Source organism: Heptranchias perlo, chromosome 5, assembly GCF_035084215.1.
Source record: "Heptranchias perlo isolate sHepPer1 chromosome 5, sHepPer1.hap1, whole genome shotgun sequence".
In the NCBI taxonomy this organism is placed as follows: domain Eukaryota; kingdom Metazoa; phylum Chordata; class Chondrichthyes; order Hexanchiformes; family Hexanchidae; genus Heptranchias; species Heptranchias perlo.
In genome coordinates, this window is record NC_090329.1 from 132,600,728 (window position 1) to 132,622,394 (window position 21,667).

General features: G+C 45.2%; 1 protein-coding gene across 1 annotated transcript in view; it reads right to left on the minus strand.

Annotated features, from left to right (window-relative positions):
• LOC137322209 (dynein axonemal heavy chain 8-like) overlaps positions 1-21,667 on the minus strand; it is a 1,675,662-nt gene that overhangs the window by 1,237,711 nt on the left and 416,284 nt on the right. The window contains exons 17-18 of the mRNA XM_067985325.1: positions 14,326-14,461; positions 5,342-5,529 (exon numbers count right to left, since the gene is read on the minus strand). Coding sequence (XP_067841426.1) covers positions 5,342-5,529; positions 14,326-14,461 — 324 coding nt within the window. The remainder of the gene's footprint in view (positions 1-5,341; positions 5,530-14,325; positions 14,462-21,667) is intronic.

The window sequence follows — 21,667 nt, forward strand, 5'->3', positions numbered from 1 at the left end:
TATCCAAGGGTTCGCCCACTGAGTCTATATGGGTGGAACTGAAAAATAAGAAGGGAGAGATCACTTTGATAGGATTGTGTGACAGACCCCCAAATAGTCAATGGGAAATTGAGGAGCAAATATGTAAGGAGATTACAGACAGCTGCAAGAAAAATAGGGTGGTAATAGTAGGGGACTTTAACTTTCCCAACATTGACTGGGACAGCCATAGCATCAGGGGCTTGGATGGGGAGAAATTTGTTGAGTGTATTCAGGAGGAATTTCTCATTCAGTATGTGGATGGCCCGACTAGAGAGGGGGCAAAACTTGACCTCCTCTTGGGAAATAAGGAAGGGCAGGTGACAGAAGTGTTAGTGAGGGATCACTTTGGGACCAGTGATCATAATTCCATTAGTTTTAAGATAGCTATGGAGAATGATAGGTCTGGCCCAAAAGTTAAAATTCTAAATTGGGGAAAGGCCAATTTTGATGGTATTAGACAGGAACTTTCAGAAGTTGATTGGGAGAGTCTGTTGGCAGGCAAAGGGACATCTGGTAAGTGGGAGGCTTTCAAAAGTGTGTTAACCAGGGTTCAGGGTAAGCACATTCCTTATAAAGTGAAGGGCAAGGCTGGTAGAAGTAGGGAACCTTGGATGACTCAGGAGATTGAGGCCCTAGTCAAAAAGAAAAAGGAGGCATATACATGCACAGACAGCTGGGATCAAGTGGATCCCTTGAAGAGTATAGAGATTGCCGGAGTAGAGTTAAGAGAGAAATCAGGAGGGCAAAAAGGGGACATGAGATTGCTTTGGCAGATAAGGCAAAGGAGAATCTAAAGAGCTTCTATAAATACATAAAGGGCAAAAGAGTAACTAGGGAGAGAGTAGGGCCTCTTAAGGATCAACAAGGTCATCTATGTGCGGAACCACAAGAGATGGGTGAGATCCTGAATGAATATTTCACATCGGTATTTACGGTTGAGAAAGGCATGGATGTTAGGGAACTTGGGGAAATGAATAGTGATGTCTTGAGGAGTGTACATATTACAGAGAGGGAGGTGCTGGAAGTCTTAACGCGCATCAAGGTAGATAAATCTCCGGGACCTGATGAAATGTATCCCAGGACGTTATGGGAGGTTAGGGAGGAAATTGCGGGTCCCCTAGCAGAGATTTTTGAATCATCGACAGTTACAGGTGAGGTGCCTGTAGATTGGAGGGTAGCAAATGTTGTGCCTTTGTTTAAGAAGGGCGGCAGGGAAAAGCCTGGGAACTGCAGACCGGTGAGCCTGACATCTGTAGTGGGTAAGTTGTTGGAGGGTATTCTGAGAGACAGGATCGACAGGCATTTGGAGAGGCAGGGACTGATTAGGAACAGTCAGCATGGTTTTGTGAGAGGAAAATCATGTCTCATGAATTTGATTGAGTTTTTTGAAGGGGTAACCAAGAAGATAGATGAGGGCTGTGCAGTAGACGTGGTCTACATGGACTTTAGCAAAGCCTTTGACAAGGTACCGCATGGTAGGTTGTTACATAAGGTTAAATCTCACGGGATCCAAGGTGAGGTAGCCAATTGGATACAAAATTGGCTTGACGACAGAAGACAGAGGGTGGTTGTAGAGGGTTGCTTTTCAGACTGGAGGCCTGTGACCAGCGGTGTGCCTCAGGGATCGGTGCTGGGTCCGCTGTTATTTGTTATTTATATTAATGATTTGGATGAGAATTTAGGAGGAACGGTTAGTAAGTTTGCAGATGACACCAAGATTGGTGGCATTGTGGACAGTGAAGAAGGTTATCTAGGATTGCAACGGGATCTTGATAAATTGGGCCAGTGGGCCGATGAATGGCAGATGGAGTTTAATTTAGATAAATGTGAGGTGATGCATTTTGGTAGATCGAATCGGGCCAGGACCTACTCTGTTAATGGTAGGGCGTTGGGGAGAGTTATAGAACAAAAAGATCTAGGAGTACAGGTTCATAGCTCCTTGAAAGTGGAGTCACAGGTGGATAGGGTGGTGAAGAAGGCATTCAGCATGCTTGGTTTCATTGGTCAGAACATTGAATACAGGAGTTGGGATGTCTTGTTGAAGTTGTACAAGACATTAGTAAGGCCACACTTGGAATACTGTGTACAGTTCTGGTCACCCTATTATAGAAAGGATATTATTAAACTAGAAAGAGTGCAGAAAAGATTTACTAGGATGCTACTGGGACTTGATGGTTTGACTTATAGGGAGAGGTTAGATAGACTGGGACTTTTTTCCCTGGAGAGTAGGAGGTTAAGGGGTGATCTTATAGAAGTCTATAAAATAATGAGGGGCATAGAAAAGGTAGATAGTCAAAATCTTTTCCCAAAGGTAGGGGAGTCTATAACGAGGGGACATAGATTTAAGGTGAGAGGGGAGAGATACAAAAGGGTCCAGAGGGGCAATTTTTTCACTCAAAGGGTGGTGAGTGTCTGGAACGAGCTGCCAGAGGCAGTAGGAGAGGCAGGTACAATTTTGTCTTTTAAAAAGCATTTGGACAGTTACATGGGTAAGATGGGTATAGAGGGATATGGGCCAAGTGCAGGAAATTGGGACTAGTTTAGTGGTATAAACTGGGCGACATGGACATGTTGGGCCGAAGGGCCTGTTTCCATGTTGTAAACTTCTATGATTCTATAAAACAAATAATGCTTTTGTAAATAGTTGCAATAAATCAGTTGAATATTTGATCTGAGGGATGTTTGGTGTTTGATTTTCTTCTATAACAATGGGGAACAGGTAATATTGAGGATCAAGATTAGGATTTGATGGCTATCTCTGAGGAGCAAGGATTTTAATTAGATCATAGAGTTTGGTGAGAGGAGGCAGATCTTTGAAGGGCTGAGACTTCCAAATATTCTATTCATCTGTGAAGGTGTCTCAAGTGAGCTTATCTCTCTGCTGGCTCGCAGCCATTGCTTCCTGTTCTTCACTTTCGGGTCTACAGCATCAGCAATGTCACCATCAGGGATTCTGGCATCCTCTGCGACATCTACCATCAATCCTTTCTGATTGTAAAGTTATGAAGCATACAGCAGGCTCCCCCCAGGAAGCCTTCAGCCTTCCCCAGCCCCGTTCTTCAGCCTCCCCAAGCCCTCCTGATCGCAGGCCTTCCCCCTCCCACTCGATTGCCGACCAGAGCTTCCTTATCTGTGCCGACCTCCCCCAGCCCTCCCGAATGCCAACTACTCCTTGTGGTAGCAAGTTCCACATTCTTACCACTCCTTGGGAAAAGATTGGATTTACTGGTGACTATCTTATATTTATGGCCCCTAGTTTTGGTCTCCCCCAAAAGTGGAAACATCTTCTCTGCATCTACCTTATCAAATCCTTTCATAATCTTAAAGACCTCTATCAGGACACTTCTCAGCCTTTTTTCTAGAGAAAAAAGCCAGTCTGTTCAGCCTTTCCTGTTAAGTATATCCTCTCAGTTCTGGTATCATCCTTGTGAATCTTTTTGCACCTTCTCCATTGCCTCTATATCCTGTTTATAATATGAATAACAGAACTGTGCACAGTAGTCCAAGTATGGTCTAACTAAAGGTTGATACAAGCTTAACATAGCTTCTCTACTTTTCAATTCTATCACTTTAGAAATGAACCCCAGTGCTTGGTTTACTTTTTTATGGCCTTATTAACCTGTGTCGCTACTTTTAGTAATTTGTATAGTTGGGTTTGAGTTTGTGTTATCTTCCAAGATAACACACCTCATGACGGGAGATTGGAACTGAGTCTACATGCTGTGATTGACTTGGTAATCCGATACTTGAGTAGGTCCATAACATTCAGAGCACTACTGATGATTCAGCAGGCAGCCTGACCCATTGGTGGGACTTGAAGGAATATACCTGTCACTGTAACTGGAGTTCTACACACTCAGATCTAGAGGTCCATGCAAGCTGGACAGCAACAGGAGGATTACTAATGCTCTGTGCTAGTAAGGCATGTGGTTTCAACTGGTTAAACTCCAGCGGCATCCTGATACACAATGAGAAACTAACCCTCCAATCTCACCGATCTGTACCGAGGCTCGTTGGACTTAGGTCAGTGGGCTGTGTTGCTATAGGGAGAAATGAACACTCCATTTTGGCAAGCAGAAACTTTAATTGTATAAGTTTCTTAGAGGGGGAGATTCTGAGGCCTCCCGCCCAGCAGAAACGGGATACCAGCACCCCAAAAATGGTGGGGAATGACTTCTCGCCGACGGTGTAGCTGTCCCTATCTTCCCCAGGGCTCACTGCTCGGTGGCCAGAGTACCCGCTTAAGTCAGAAGATAGGCCCTTTTAATATTAAAATCGAGATTGTCTGACATATATAGCACGCCAAATGCCATTTTAGGATTTTATTGGGCGGAGCATACGTAGTGCAAACTCCGAACAGTATCAGATAGCGGCCCAACCAAAGAGAAGGCCAACAGTTAAGTATTAATTTGCTCCACCATGCTCCATAAAAACAACTTGGGCTGCTGCCACACCCACCGCTCAGACCTACCTTCTACCCAATAAGAGACCGGCCGGGCCGCCCGATATTGCGGCAGCCCAGGGTCAGACTGCCCTGGGGCATTTGGTTTCTGCCCATAGCCCACCGACCCTATGCTAACGAGACCCCACCCTCAAAATTAACTTGCTCTCCTGTCTGGACTATCGGGAGGTTGGTGGGCGTGGTCCGCCAGCCAGCCGCCTAAAATCCTCCCGTATGAGTCAGTACCACAGCTAGAGAATATATATTACCCAATTTAAGAAAGTAAAAAATATGCTGCAAAAAGTTCTCTACAGCTGAAGAAATTAAGTTCATTGCTTTATGCATAGCAAAGTGTTGACAGGTTTAAAAACCAGAGCTGCTTCCTCCTGTAGTGCATTGGAATTAGTATTTACCAGAAATAAAATTGGTGCAGAGCCACTGGTGATTAATTCGCACAGTGCCAAAGACAGTTATCAAACAACTTTCCAATCTAACTACATCGACAGTGGTGGAAACTCTCTATGCTAATTATGAACTGACAATGATGTCAGGCAGATTATTTAGCTGTTACGGCCAGCAACAGCTAAGTCTGTCTAGCAGTGGTTGCAGAATAGCGAAAAGGCGACAATATATATTTGTATATATCGTGACAAATATGGCTGAAGCAACTATATGCTACAGCTGTTATAACTTCTGCTGTTGCCCTGTAAAGTGACTTTTAAATTGTAAATGAATGAGCAAGTTTGCAATACAGTTTTGCTTTGTGCTGTTCACTGTAATGACATAATGTTGTAGGACTACATATTACAATATAAATAGAAACTGCAATGTACCTCCTGCATCAAATAACATTTTCATGAGCTCACAAACACAACCTACCTCCAAATGGTCATAGTTAGATTTCAACATATTCTCAGACTTTAGCAAACGTTTGGCTACCTCTGGCACCTCCAGCTCCATCTTCAACATACATTTAGCCTCTCGAATAACCTCAACAATTCTATGATCAAAGTTTGAATACATTTTCCCAGTTTCTGGATCGCGTATCAAAAGAGTTGCTTGCAGGACTGTATAAAAATTAAGTTTATAATATTCAGATATATATGTAACTGAAAGCTGCAATTAAATTGTACAATAACTTTCTACTCAGTTAAATTTACTATCCTAAAAGAATAGTTTTATTAGAAATTGGATTTTTGTAAAAAGTTCCATCTTAACACATGAACGTATAAATATAACCTACCTCCAAATGATCATAGTTAGATTTCAACATATTCTCAGTCTTCAGGAAGCATTTGGCTCACTCTCACACCTCAAGTTCCACCTTTAACATTTATTTAGGCTCCCGAATAACCTCCACCAAAAGAGCCAGTTTTGCCAAACACTTGTAAGAATCTCAAACGTACCTCAGTAATGTATATACTTTTCATTCCAACTAGTATATTTTATGTTTTTATTATTTAATCCCCCACATCATGAGGTAAATTTTAACTGCCAAGAGTGGGTGGGTTGGGGGCTGGTGGGAGGTTAAAATAACAGCTTTTTGGAGCGGGACCGCAACCCGACTCCAACATGCCCACTTCTGGGTCTAACGAAGGCAGGTTTCTGTGCACATGGACAGCAGACACCAGGAAGTCCTGCCCCTACTTGGAGCGAGCGGGTCGATACTTAAAAGGGCAACGTACCTCATTGAAATATTTGAGGTACTTAATATTTTGTGTATTAGAATAATAAAGTAAATTTAACCTTACCTGTTCGGGTTTCCCATCGCTTCTGAATCACATCAGATGAAGGGCCAGATCCATGAGGGGAGTGCCTTTATTGCACTGCTTGTGGACCCGGAGCAGCAGGAGTGCTTCATCCACGCCTAATGAGCTCATCTGACCGACAAGATCGGCCTCACCCCCCCGCTCCCCACAATAGTGGACCACCACCTACCTCCAACTCTTCACTCGACCTCCAGTAACCTCCGATCTTCTTACCAGCCCCTGATCTTCATTCCAGCCCTCTGATCTTCTTCCCAGCCCCTCAATCTTCTTCCCGGGTTCCCAATCTTCCCTGAAGCCGCAGATCTCTTCCCCGGCCTCTCAAACTCCTCACTGGCCACCCCTATCTCTTCAATGGCCCATGATCCCTCCCTCCCTCTGATCCCTGCCTGCGGCCTGCTGCCGCAGACCTTCCTGCCCAACAGCCAGCCAGCCTGCCAATCAGGCTGGCTGCCGGACGCAAAACCAGAAGTAAAATTTATTGGCCCCCATTAAGGTTGCGATCTGCGACTTACCTTCCGGGTTTCGCCCACATACCTTCCGGGTTTTGCACCCGATACTCTTCCCCCCAATTCCAGCCGCTCCCTTCCCAGCTGGAAGTGTAAATTCTGCCTCATGTATCACTTTTTAGTCAAGAATACAGGCGGGCAATCTGCATCCAGGCTTCTGCTTATAAACATTGGGGTCGATTTTAACCCTACCCATACGGTGGAAACCTGCCGGGTGAGCAGTTAAAATTGACCAGGTTACTTAATCACTCCTGGAGCTATCAAGAGCAGGCAGCAAGGACACCTGATCAAAGCCGGCAGGGTTATTTCTGACATATGCATATCTGGTCCCGATGGTGTAATCGGGTCCCGACTGCAATTTTAACTCAACAGCCTGATGAGAAAGCTGCAGTGGCTTTCCAGCCAGGTGAAGAAAGCAGGGAAAGTGATTTGGGCCAGAAGAGGATCAAATAGGTACGTTTTTTTAAACTTTCCTTGTGGGGCGAGGAGGAGCAGGAGTGATTTAAATGAGCCTGGGAATGAAATAGCCTGGGCCTCATTTCTGGAACAGCGAGTAATTTTCTAACTCACACCGTTACCCACCCGCCTAAGACCCGTCTGGAGTTAAAATAGGGGCCAAGAGTGGGTAGGCTGGGCAGTGACTCCCAATGCTGAAGGTTCCTGCATTGCCCGCCGCTCAGAGGTCTGGTATGCTTGTTGAGACCAGGTGTACCAGACTGCCAAATGGCAGAAGTAGGGCACAACCTGGAGGTCTCAGCTGGGATTGTGGTCTGGCCTCCAGAACAAAAATGATATGTTGTCTCTTTACAGTATTTAAATTCAACTCCCTTATAGGAATGGATGTGTTGGGCTGAGTGGCCTGTTTCTGTGCTGAACATTCTATACAAAGGGGCCAAGGGGGAACCCCACAGCTGGCCACTCTTCTGCCACAGATTACAGCCTCAGGTGGAAGGCAGACATCCAAAATGTGACCCCAGTGACACGTGCGCCTACTGGAGCCATGTAAATGAGGTGATCTCCCACTCATTCTGCAAACTCCAGCAGAATTAGTGCCAGAGATTGCGGACCCCACGGATTTTTTTTATACCTGCATTACTTTTCCAACAGAAAGCTGATAGCAGTAGAAGAGTGCTCAATAGTGCAGATCCTCATCAATGGAATCCTAGTCAAAAAGAAGAAGGAGGCATATGACATGCATAGACAGCTGGGATCAAGTGGATCCCTTGAAGAGTATAGAGATTGCCGGAGTAGAGTTAAGAGAGAAATCAGGAGGGCAAAAAGGGGACATGAGATTGCTTTGGCAGATAAGGCAAAGGAGAATCCAAAGAGCTTCTACAAGTACATAAAGGGCAAAAGAGTAACTCGGGAGAGAGTAGGACCTCTTAAGGATCAACAAGGTCATCTATGTGCGGAACCACAAGAGATGGGTGAGATCCTGAATGAATATTTCACATCGGTATTTACGGTTGAGAAAGGCATGGATGTTAGGGAACTTGGGGAAATAAATAGTGATGTCTTGAGGAGTGTACATATTACAGAGAGGGAGGGTTTGGAAGTCTTAACGCGCATCAAGGTAGATAAATCTCCGGGACCTGATGAAATGTATCCCAGGACGTTATGGGAGGTTAGGGAGGAAATTGCGTGTCCCCTAGCAGAGATTTTTGAATCATCCACCGCTACAGGTGAGGTGCCTGAAGATTGGAGGGTAGCAAATGTTGTGCCTTTGTTTAAGAAGGGCAGCAGGGAAAAGCCTGGGAACTACAGACCGGTGAGCCTGACATCTGTAGTGGGTAAGTTGTTAGAGGGTATTCTGAGAGACAGGATCTACAGGCATTTGGAGAGGCAGGGACTGATTAGGAACAGTCAGCATGGTTTTGTGAGAGGAAAATCATGTCTCACGAATTTGATTGAGTTTTTTGAAGGGGTAACCAAGAAGATAGATGAGGGCTGTGCAGTAGACGTGGTCTACATGGACTTTAGCAAAGCCTTTAACCAGGTACCGCATGGTAGGTTGTTACATAAGGTTAAATCTCACGGGATCCAAGGTGAGGTAGCCAATTGGATACAAAATTGGCTTGACGACAGAAGACAGAGGGTGGTTGTAGAGGGTTGCTTTTCAGACTGGAGGCCTGTGACCAGCGGTGTGCCTCAGGGATCGGTGCTGGGTCCGCTGTTATTTGTTATTTATATTAATGATTTGGATGAGAATTTAGGAGGCATGGTTAGTAAGTTTGCAGATGACACCAAGATTGGTGGCATTGTGGACAGTGAAGAAGGTTATCTAGGATTGCAACGGGATCTTGATAAATTGGGCCAGTGGGCCGATGAATGGCAGATGGAGTTTAATTTAGATAAATGTGAGGTGATGCATTTTGGTGGATCGAATCGGACCAGGACCTACTCTGTTAATGGTAGGGCGTTGGGGGGAGTTTTAGAACAAAGAGATCTAGGAGTACAGGTTCATAGCTCCTTGAAAGTGGAGTCACAGGTGGATAGGGTGGTGAAGAAGGCATTCAGCATGCTTGGTTTCATTGGTCAGAACATTGAATACAGGAGTTGGGATGTCTTGTTGAAGTTGTACAAGACATTAGTAAGGCCACACTTGGAATACTGTGTACAGTTCTGGTCACCCTATTATAGAAAGGATATTATTAAACTAGAAAGAGTGCAGAAAAGATTTACTGGGATGCTACCGGAACTTGATGGTTTGACTTATAGGGAGAGGTTAGATAGACTGGGACTTTTTTCCCTGGAGAGTAGGAGGTTAAGGGGTGATCTTATAGAAGTCTATAAAATAATGAGGGGCATAGATAAGGTAGATAGTCAAAATCTTTTCCCAAAGGTAGGGGAGTCTATAACGAGGGGACATAGATTTAAGGTGAGAGGGGAGAGATACAAAAGGGTCCAGAGGGGCAATTTTTTCACTCAAAGGGTGGTGAGTGTCTGGAACGAGCTGCCAGAGGCAGTAGGAGAGGCGGGTACAATTTTGTCTTTTAAAAAGCATTTGGACAGTTACATGGGTAAGATGGGTATAGAGGGATATGGGCCAAGTGCAGGAAATTGGGACTAGCTTAGTGGTATAAACTGGGCGACATGGACATGTTGGGCCGAAGGGCCTGTTTCCATGTTATAAACTTCTATGACTCTATGTAGTCACACTGGGTCCTTTCAACAATACTTAACTTTGATGAAGAGGAAAAATTTTCACTCAATAAATATGCAAGTTGTATATGAGCATCAGAACCACATCAAGCAGGTAGATGCAAGAAGATTGCCAAAACACATTTATTCTATGACACTTGACTGTGCCACTATTATTTAGCAGAATGCCTTGTACTAGATGGATGGATTCTATCCCTTGAAGGATTTTCGACTTTTTCATATGGACTTTTTGGTGCCTGCTCTTAAGGAGGGCAATGGAACGGGACCTGTCAGTCCAGGAACTGAGGTGGATAAAAGAATGGACTTGAAACTCTGGATTAGCAGGGTTAATAATTGGTAAAAATGCATAATTTAGTTAAAAGTATGAACAGCAAATGAAGGATAAATCATGTGCAGTCAATGCAATCAAGATGAAATTACAGATAGACTAATTTAGGATCGCTAACCTACCAAAGAACATAACTATTCCATCGAAATAACAATGGAGCAAAGAATTATGAGAACTTGAATAAAAATCAGACAGAATCTATTTGGTTAGAGTTAAGAAACAATAGAGGCACCATTACACTGCTGGATGTACTCTATAGGACACCAACTAGTGGGAAGGATATAGGGGAGCAAATTTGCAGGGAAATTACAGAGAAGTGCAAGAACTATAGAGTAGTAATAATGGGAGACTTCAACTATCCTAATATAGACTGGGATAGTAATAGTGCAAACGGCAAAGAGGGGGAGGAATTTCTGAAGTGTGTTCAGAAGAACTTTCTTGATCAGTATATTTCTGGCCCAACGAGGAAGGAAGCATTGCTGGATCTGGTTCTGAGGAATGAGGTGGTCAAGTGGAGCAAGTGTCAGTGGAGGAACATTTGGGGAACAGTGATCATAGTTACATAATGTTTATATTAGTTATGGAAAAGGGCAAGGAGCAATCTGGAGTAAAAATACTTAATTGGAGGAGGGCCAATTTCAGTGGGTTGAGAACGTATCTGGCCCAGGTAAATTGGAATCAAAGATTGGCAGGCAAAACTATGGTCGAACAAGGGGTGGCCTTTAAAGAGGAGATGGTTCGGGTACAGTCTAGGTACATTTCCACGATGGGGCAAGGTGGGGTAACCAAAGCCAGAGCTCCCTGGATGATGAAAGAGATAGAGAGTAAGATGAAGCAGCAAAAGGGGGCGTAAGACAGCTGTACTTTTTACAAAGCTGAATAAAATGAATAGCAATAATATTGACAGAAATTCTAAAACATTAAACAGTTTGATATGTAGGCAAAGAAACACCAACCTTCAAATAATTTGATATGCAAGAAAAATAACACCAACAAAATGTTCAGTTACAGCAAACAAAATAGTCTTCTCTAAGCAGTATCGCCTCTGAGATATCTTACTGGTGCTTTTACCACCACTTAAATAATAGTGGTTTAAATTAGGGGCATATTTAGGGTGAAAGTTAGCCACGCCCATTTGACTCCATTTATCTGTGGCTAACAGACTTCCAGCGAGTCTTAAAGGGGACTTGTAACTTTTTGGCAGGGAAATTCTGGTGGTTTTGAAGCAGTAGCCATTTCCATCACATTTTACTCTGTTTATCACCCCAAATCAGGCTGCATTTCAGAGAAAAATCTGTGATTTCAGGATTAGAATGAAAGGCAAGTTACTGCTCTTTGCCCTGACTGCAGTAAAAGGAAAACTAAAGAACATGCAAGTAGTTTGAGGACCCATATTGAGTGGGTGAGAAAACATGCAACATTTACATGAGTGCAAGTAAGACTTGGCCTTCATTGCCACTAAGTTGGAGCTGCAGCTACACTAAAATGCTAGCAAGGGAGTGTAAGATGTGAGGGTTGAAGTCAGACTTGCAGGCTGCATTGCTGATGTGGAAACATGCTGTAGGCTGGGTGCTTGGTGCAAACATAATACAGGCATTCCTCTCCTTTCATGGGGCAGCATTTATTGAAGCACACCTGCACTCTTCCTCACGTCTGAGAACATTTTACTCCTGTGAGTTATGGTTGTGGGAGACTGCAATGATTCTTTTTGTCACCTCCTGTCATGTCTGCTGTGCAGTTGATAGATTGGAAGGGTTCCCCTCTGCTCCAACAATAGCCACTTTTATGAGTGCTTCTTCCCTCATAAGGCTCTCATCAATGAAGGGGCCAGTTTTTGCAGCTCCTCCAGTTATATTCTTTACATAGAAATCAGTCTCCACAAAACAAGGTCCTATTTCCTTTAAGTGCAGCAACCCATTAAGAGCTCCCCACATCTCCCAAATGACTCAGTGCTTCTGTACACATAAAAAATGAGTAGGGAGCTTAGGCAAATTTAAATTAGGAAACCCGGTGCAATCCCGTAGGGTCAACCAAACACACAAACAGCGCAGGTACATTTGTGAGCACCAGGAGCATGGGCCATATTTTGGCCTGATTGCAGAATAGTTGCTCAACAGTGAACATAAAAAAAAGAACATTCACATTAACATTAACATAGAGTCATAGAGTCATAGAAGCTTACAACATGGAAACAGGCCCTTCGGCCCAACATGTCCATGTCGCCCAGTTTATACCACTAAGCTGGTCCCAATTGCCTGCACTTGGCCCATATCCCTCTATACCCATCTTACCCATGTAACTGTCCAAATGCTTTTTAAAAGACAAAATTGTACCCGCCTCTACTGCTGCCTCTGGCAGTTCATTCCAGACACTCACCACCCTTTGAGTGAAAAAATTGCCCCTCTGGACCCTTTTGTATCTCTCCCCTCTCACCTTAAATCTATGTCCCCTCGTTATAGACTCCCCGACCTTTGGGAAAAGATTTTGACTATCTACCTTATCTATGCCCCTCATTATTTTATAGACTTCTATAAGATCACCCCTTAACGTCCTACTCTCCAGGGAAAAAAGTCCCAGTCTATCTAACCTCTCCCTATAAGTCAAACCATCAAGTCCCGGTAGCATCCCAGTAAATCTTTTCTGCACTCTTTCTAGTTTAATAATATCCTTTCTATAATAGGGTGACCAGAACTGTACACAGTATTCCAAGTGTGGTCTTACTAATGTCTTGTACAACTTCAACAAGACATCCCAACTCCTGTATTCAATGTTCTGACCAATGAAACCAAGCATGCTGAATGCCTTCTTCACCACCCTATCCACCTGTGACTCCACTTTCAAGGAGCTATGAACCTGTACTCCTAGATCTCTTTGTTCTAAAACTCCCCCCAACGCCCTACCATTAACAGAGTAGGTCCTGGTCCGATTCGATCTACCAAAATGCATCACCTCACATTTATCTAAATTAAACTCCATCTGCCATTCATCGGCCCACTGGCCCAATTTATCAAGATCCCGTTGCAATCCTAGATAACCTTCTTCACTGTCCACAATGCCACCAATCTTGGTGTCATCTGCAAACTTACTAACCATGCCTCCTAAATTCTCATCCCAATCATTAATATAAATAACAAATAACAGCGGACCCAGCACCAATCCCTGAGGCACACCGCTGGTCACAGGCCTCCAGTTTGAAAAACAACCCTCTACAACCACCCTCTATCTTCTGTCGTCAAGCCTATTTTGTATCCAATTGGCTACCTCACCTTGGATCCCGTGAGATTTAACCTTATGTAACAACCTACCATGCGGTACCTTGTCAAAGGCTTTGCTAAAGTCCATGTAGACCACGTCTACTGCACAGCCCTCATCTATCTTCTTGGTTACCCCTTCAAAAAACTCAATCAAATTCGTGAGACATGATTTTCCTCTCACAAACCATGCTGACTGTTCCTAATCAGTCCCTGCCTCTCCAAATGCCTGTAAATCCTGTCTCTCAGAATACCCTCTAACAACTTACCCACTACAGATGTCAGGCTCACCAGTCTGTAGTTCCCAGGCTTTTCCCTGCCGCCCTTCTTAAACAAAGGCACAACATTTGCTACCCTCCAATCTTCAGGCACCTCACCTGTAGCTGTCGATGATTCAAAAATCTCTGCTAGGGGACCCGCAATTTCCTCCCTAACCTCCCATAACGTCCTGGGATACATTTCATCAGGTCCCGGAGATTTATCTACCTTGATGTGCGTTAAGACGTCCAGCACCTCCCTCTCTGTACTATGTACACTCCTCAAGACATCACTATTTATTTCCCCAAGTTCCCGAACATCCATGCCTTAGAATAGCCTTAACAAAATTTGCACCGTTGCAGAATGCATTTGTGTCACAAAATACTGAGAAATTATTGGCTGGATTTTACAAATTTTAATGGATGGAAAATCATGTGGGGTGTACTAACCTCCACTGCCGAGTTCCCAGTATGCACTCCCGTCACATGAAGTTCTATCACCAAAAGTGCTCATTTGTAAAATTTACCCCACAATTCCAATTTACCAGAATATAGAAGCACAGTTTTGTTGAAATGAATCATGCACTTACTGTATCGTATGGCTGAAATTTCTTTTACCCAGGCCTTATGATGCAACACTTCAAACTTTACCAGTGCATACGCAACTTTGTTGTACATTCGCACAATGGACATACCCTGTGGGCTTTTTAGAATGTCAGAATTTTTCTGAAATAAAAAGAAACATTTAAAGATTCAGATTTAAGACTATCGTAGGCAACGTACTGTCACATTTTTCACATGTGCAAAAAAATTTTCATGCACGAGCAATAATATCACGTCACTCATTCAGGTCAGTCAGTATACATAGCTAAAAATAACATTTATAACATAACAAACACTTAAAGCTTTCTGAAAAAATTCATAAACTTACTCATGAAATTAGTCATTTAGGTACATAGGAATTGCTAGATGAAAAAAGGCCAATGTTCATCTAGTTCGCCTTCTATCATCCTGGCATGATACAACGATAATGGAATTGTTCACTAATCATTGCAATCAATCTCTATCAATTAGTCGACAACAGACCCAGACTTGTAACGAGGAAACCCCAGTGGTGGAAAGCTTTGGCAACACTGGCCTAGAAATCCGATCGGCCTGGGAACACTGCGCAAGCCTGTTAGTACTGACATAGGCAGCACATAATATTCATGCTGCCTGTGAATTATAATCACATAGGCAGTCCTCATTGGTGCATTCCTATCGGAGGGAGCAGATATCGAGCATCTATAACGCTACTTAAAGGCAGCCAGCAACTTTTAAAGGGGAGGTGTGTTCTTGCTGCAGAGAAGGGAGCTAGTCCAGAAGGAATAGTTGAAGGAAGTGTTGAACGAGTTCCAAGTTTCTCAGTTGCTGCCTGGAGGCCCTTGTACAGGTAGTGGAGAGGAGGGGTATCCCCTCCCCTCCCCCCCCGCCCCCACCCCAGGGAGCAGGAAGTTCTCCAGGCATCTTCTTTGCAGACAGTGGGAATAAATCACCAAGCATGTCAATGCTAGAAGCACTGCACCCAGGATGGCAGGAATGCCATAAGAAATTCAATGATCTAACTAGAATTATTAAGGTAAGAAGACTGTTTTCATACCCTCTGCTCACAGCTGAACCACTTACAGCCTCATTAACTATAACACTGACAGCACTCACAAGACTCCCCTCCCCCAATACGCTTCACTCTCCAACAATCACTGCAGCATACTTCACTGCATCTCATACTCACACAGTCACCACTATTACAACCCTCACTTACCCACAACTCACACACAGACTTCAGCTATTCTACCATGATATCCACATTCTCCAAATACCTCATAAGTCTCACTAACACACTCCCTTCTTTCTTGCAGGAGAAAGTGACAGACAACACCAGGCAATAGGCTGGAACCAGAGGAGGAAAAGCCCACCTGCAGACACTCTTTCCCCTCTACCAGAGATCATGCTGGCCACTGTGGGCAGGGACAGCATGGAGGCCATGGCGACTGGCAACGCTGGAGGAGATGTCATGCAGGATTTCTTTATACCTCATCCTCTTTGTCTCTTCTGACTTCTCCTTCACTCCATGCACTCGGCACGACAAGCTGCAGATGCTTTCTACACCTACTTCTTTCTTTCTGCTCTCCCTTCACAACACTGCAAACCGTTGTCCCTCTCTTTCATTTCAACTGCTGAGAATGTCGACCCCCCTCAGCAAGTCGAGGAACAGCCCAGTCTTGCAGAAAATGCACCATCACTTGATCTGACCCTTGCAAGCACCAGCAAAAATACTAGCACCATGCAGACTTTGGAGGCTATATTAGAGGAGGTATCTGCACGTGGTGACTCACCGGGCACAGGTGCGCAGGAGCTAGGGCAGAGGGATAGGACCAGCGGGTACCAGCTTTTTTTTTATGTGTTCATGGGATGTGGGCGTCACTGGCGAGGCCAGCATTTATTGCCCATCCCTAATTGCCCTTGAGAAGGTAGTGGTGAGCCGCCTTCTTGAACCACTGCAGTCCGAAGGTGAGGTCGCATACTAGTTCTGCTGCAGAGGACTCCACTAGTGCATCAGCCAGGTCTCAGATGCTACATTTGCCAGGGCTAGCCGATACATTTCATTTGCAACTGATGACAGTAGTCAGACAGACAGAGCCTTAGGTTTTCCAGCCCTGGCTGGCTTTCCTCAAGTGCAAGATGCGTTTTATTTCACACACGTAGCCATCAGGGCACCTTGCAACCAGCCAGGAGCTTTTGTTAACCACAAGGGATTTCAATCAATAAATGTTCAGCTTGTATGTAATCACAAGATGAGGTTCATGCAAGTAGCCACCCAGATAGCTGCCATTATGCCTTCATTTTTTCATTTCTTATGTTCTTATTATGATCTTATTTTAAGGCAATCCAATATCCCCCCAGTGTTCCAACCTGGGAGAAATCTTAGAGGATCGCTGCATGAGGACGAGAGATACCCCCTTCAACCATAGCTGACGACACCTCTTCGGAACCCCATTAAACCACAACAGAACAGATACACCAGCAGCCACATCACCACAAAGTGCACCATTGAGTAGGCCATCGGGATGCTCAAGTTAAGGTTCGGTTGCCTTGATAAGTCCAGAGGCTCCTTGCAATATAAGCCAGGCAGTCTTAAGAATCATTGTGACATGCTGCATCCTCCATAACATCGCTCAACAGAGAGGACTGGAGGTGCAGGAGAAAGAAGGCCAGCGTGACTCTTCATCTGATGAGGAAGAGGAGGATGAAGAGCACACTGGAGGACTTGAGGAACATCTTGCGGCCTGAGATGCAAGGGATGCACTCATAGCTCAGCGCTTCACTTAGACACCTCGTTCTCCTCCCACTCTGTTGTGACCAGACTCCCTTGCACTAACAATCGTGGAACCTTCACTGCATAATTTATGAAGCCTCCATTTTCTCACCTTAAAATCACTGAACCAACTTCTATATCAAGGACATAATGACAAGGCAGACACAGAACTTGCCTTGAAAGCACCGTGCATATGAAAGTGATAAAAAGTGAAAAAGGTTTCATGTGCACAAGAAAATAAATAGTTGCATGTTAAGTAATGAAACTCCCAAGTGTAAAGCTTCAGTGTTCTTTTTTAATGGATTGTTTCCTAGGTCTACCACTTCTATGAGGTGCAACTCCCCAGTGGCTTGAGCAGAGCAGGTGGTAGGCTTCCTCGGACTCCTGAGACTTCAGCTCACGGCCGACAACCTCTGGGTGCTGGAGCCCGTGAGGGCCCTGCTACTGACTGCTCCCTCTGTACTTTCGCCAGGGCAGTATGGGCCAGCTGGAGTTCAGGCACCATGTTATGTATTAGCTGAGGGGGTGGCAACAGATGAGACATGCTGACGTCCTGAGAGGGGTCTCCACTGACTGCACCCGTTCCGCCAACCTCCCTCCCTTAGAGCAGGAGCACATCAGGCCTACTGGTCTGTGGGAGAGCAGTCTGGAGGAGATGCTTCACGCCTTGGAAGCCCTGATCTACTCTGTCCACCAGCTTCTCTAAGGGGGAACAGCCGTTTAAGCCCAGCGTCTGAATTGCAGCCATCTCAGCCTCTATCAAGGCTGCAAAGACTGGTAACACTGAGTCCTGCTGCGAAGGCCTGGCTGCAGTGTCCCTGGAGGTGGCCACATGTTCCAAGGTAGATTGCAGAGGGGAAAACCCCTGCAATAGTACCCCACAGATGATGGAAGTAGACTCCTCCATCCTCCTTGCCATAGTAGATAGAATGTCTGGCAGGACTTCCAACACCTCACACGTTTGTTCTTATGCTTTCAGTATTCTCCTTTTCATGGCTGGACCCCAGAATTGTACATCTCTGTCCTGCTGAGCAGAGCATGGACAGGATAGTGCCTTCCAGCGCGTATTCTCCTCGGCTGTCCCTACCACCACTATCTGCTCTTGCTCACTTGTGCTGTGAGACTCACCAGATGCTGGCCTATTTGCCTTACTAACAAGCCCATTCGATGTGCCAGTCTCTGTGCTGGTGCCTGCAACAGATGTAGCATTTGACGATGTATCCTCAGAAGGGATGAATTTCTCAGAGAAGCCTTCTTCCTCTGTAGGCAGCGGCTCGTGTTCTTCATGTGATGGACCTGGAGGAAAGAAGAAAGGGTGAAGAGTTCGTAATGGTAATAAAAAAATGTAAATTTGCACATTAAACACTTGATCATATTGGTTGAGGTGCTGAAGTCGGTTGAAGGTGCAGTTGGTTGTCGGAAATGAAGCAGTCTAAGGTTAAATCAGTCACCCTGCTCTGCCGAGACAGCCACCTTGCCATCATCAATGCTGCCTGCGTTACGTGTGCTGCTTATCTCCGCCGATATCACTTCCACATATTCGCGTGGTCCTCCATCGGTCCTGGCCCTCTCCCTGGAATTCTGCGGTCTCTTCTCCTGCAAAAGGGGTAGGACAGCAGTATGAGTGATTAGCAAGGATGTATACTTCTTCTGGATGTAGTGCTTAACGTGAAAGGGAAAATCAGGCAGTTGTAATGGGAGTGGGGGTTTCACGCATTTGCTGCAAGTGGCTACAGTGTGAATTGAAAAGGTTTGCTGGCAGGGGGTGCAGATTGGGCAACTTAGAGGAGGTGAGATGAGGATGGCATTAGTAGTAAGTGGGAGGTGAACATGTGTTAGGAGTGGGGAGGATAGGTGGCACAGTGTGGCACTGTGATTGGTGGTGAGGAAAGTTAGGCAGGCGTGAGGATTGGTGTGAAGGGTGTAGGAGGGACAAGAGGGAGTGAAAGCAGGTGCAGGTAAAGTAGGACCTATACTGACTTTTTACTGACCTGGTGAGGTGGTTGTAATGTTTTCTACAATGGATCCAGGTCCTCGGCGTCATACTCCTGCTGTTGACTTTGTGAGCGACTTTAAGCTGCGCCTTCTGAGTGGCGGCACCAGGTATCTTTTTCCCACTTGTGTGGAATAACACTTCTCTCCTGGCCCTCACTGCAGCTAACGTCACCTGCAGCGAGGCAACAGAGAATCTGGAGCTTGCCTTTCCTCTCTTTGCACCCATCTAGACACTTACCACTAATGCTGTACCATCCCTCAGATGTGAGGCCTGACGGGTTGAGTTGTGGTGAGGGAAGAGAAGAAAGTAAGACGTTCCTGCTTACACCATCTGCAGCACGTGAGTCAGAAAAGATTGTGAGATGAGGGAGAAGTGGGAAGCGAGAAGGAGGATTAGGTATGCAGAGACCCTCATCATCGCTCCCTCCAGCGCCGCCACTGGCCATGGCCTCAGCGATGCCCGTCTCATGATGGCCAGCACTGTCTCCTCCATGAGGGTTAAAACTTGCAGATGCACTTGTCCTCCTCCAGTTGGTTCTTACTGCCTCCTGTTATGCACCACGTTCTCCTGCAAGAAAGAGGGAAGTGTGTCAGTGAGTGTCCTGCAAGATGTTTGGGTGATGTGGCTGTCATGATTGAATAGCTGCCAGTGTGTGTAACCTGTGAGCTGTGGGTGTGCGGCTTGCAACAGTGGTAAAGTGTGAGGGTGAGAGCAAGCATCTGATTTGTACGGCTGAGTACTGATTGAAAGAGGTCCTTGGTAGGTGGGTGATGGAGAGTGAGGTGCATTGAGCAGTGGATGAGGCTAGTACTGCAGTTGGTAGGATATGCCACTTGAAACTTGAACTCACTCACCTTGACAACTCATTGAACTTCTTCCTGCACTGCATCCATGTTATTGGCGCTATGCTCCTGGCATTGACGTCATCTGCTACTTTCTCCCACTGCCTCTTAAACATTTATCTGGAGGGCCTCTTGCCCCCCTGTGGATACAGAATGCCTCGCTTTCTCTCCACCTCTTGCACCAAGACCTTTAGTGCATCATCAGACAACTTGGCGCAGCCATTCTTCAAAGTATCACAGCCAGCAATCACTTCACAAAGGACTCCCACCATTTCTTGCAGCCACAGTGCACCTCCCCTTTAAAAGGTGCAGGCTGCCTTTAAGTAGCGCTCGCCACTTGCGATACTGGGGCCCCCTGCTGATGCATGCAGCCAGTACAGGTAGCGCTGGCTGCACGCAGCTATCATTTAAAACTGCAGGCAGCACGAATATTACGTGCTGCCTGCATCGCAACGAATGGGCATGGGTTAATCGAGGACCGTGATCCCAGCGCCTGTTTTCGGGGGTTATCCAATTTAACCCTCTAAATCTGGTCATGTCTCTCATTGCTGTTTGTGGAACCTTGCTGCCTGCAAATTGGCTGCTGAATTTCCCTGCATTACAACAGTTACTACAGTTCAAAAGTGCTTTATTTACTGGAAATTGCTTTGGGACGTCCTGAGGTCATGAATGGGGCTATATAAATGCAAGTCCTTTTCTTTTCCTTAACAGTCTCTTCCTGGATTTTTTGTCCCTATGTGAAGCACTTTGCTTTGCTCTACATTGAATTTCATCTGGCATCTATCTGCCTAATTCCCAAGTATATTCAAATCCTTCTGTAGCTTCTCCTGTTCAGCTTTGGAATCTACCACCTTCATTAGAATATATAGAACATAAGAAATAGAAGCAGGAGTAGGCCATCCGGCCCCTTGAGCCTGCTTCGCCATTCAACAAGATCATGGCTGATCGTCAACCTCAATGCCATTTTCCTGCACCATCCCCATATCCCTTGATGCCTTTAATATCTAGAAATCTATCGATCTCTGTTTTGAATGTTTTCAATGACTGAGCCTCCACAGACCTCTGGGGTAGAGAATTCCAAAGATTCATCACCCTCTGAGTGAAGAAATTTCTCCTCATCTCTGTCCTAAATGGCCTACCCTTTATTCTGAGACTGTGACCCCTGGTTCTAGATTCCCCAGCCAGGGGAAACATCCTCCTTGCTACTACCCTGTCAAGCCCTCTAAGAATTTTGTATGTTTCAATGAGATCACCTCTCATTCTTCTAAACTCCAGAGAATATAGGCCTAGTCTACTCAACCACTCTTCGTACGACAATCCCGCCATCCCAGGAATCAGTCTGGTGAACCTTCGTTGCACTCCCTCGATGGCAAATATATCCTTTCTTAGGTAAGGAGACCAAAATGGTACACAATACTCCAGGTGCAGTCTCACCAAGGCCCAATATAATTGCAGTAAGACATCTTTACTCCTGTACCCAAATCCTGTTGTAATAAAGGCCAACATACCATTTGCCTTCCTCATTGCTTGCTGCACCTGCATGTTAGCTTTGTATTATCTGCAAATTTAGCCATTGTGCTTGTGACTCCTAGCTTCAGTTCATTTATGAAGATATTAAATGAAAGAGGTCCCAAAACAGACTCCTGTGGGATCCCAATGGTCACATTCTCCCAGGAAGATAACAATTCCTGCATTTCCACGTCTGGATTCTATCGATCAACGAATTATGTATCCTTTGT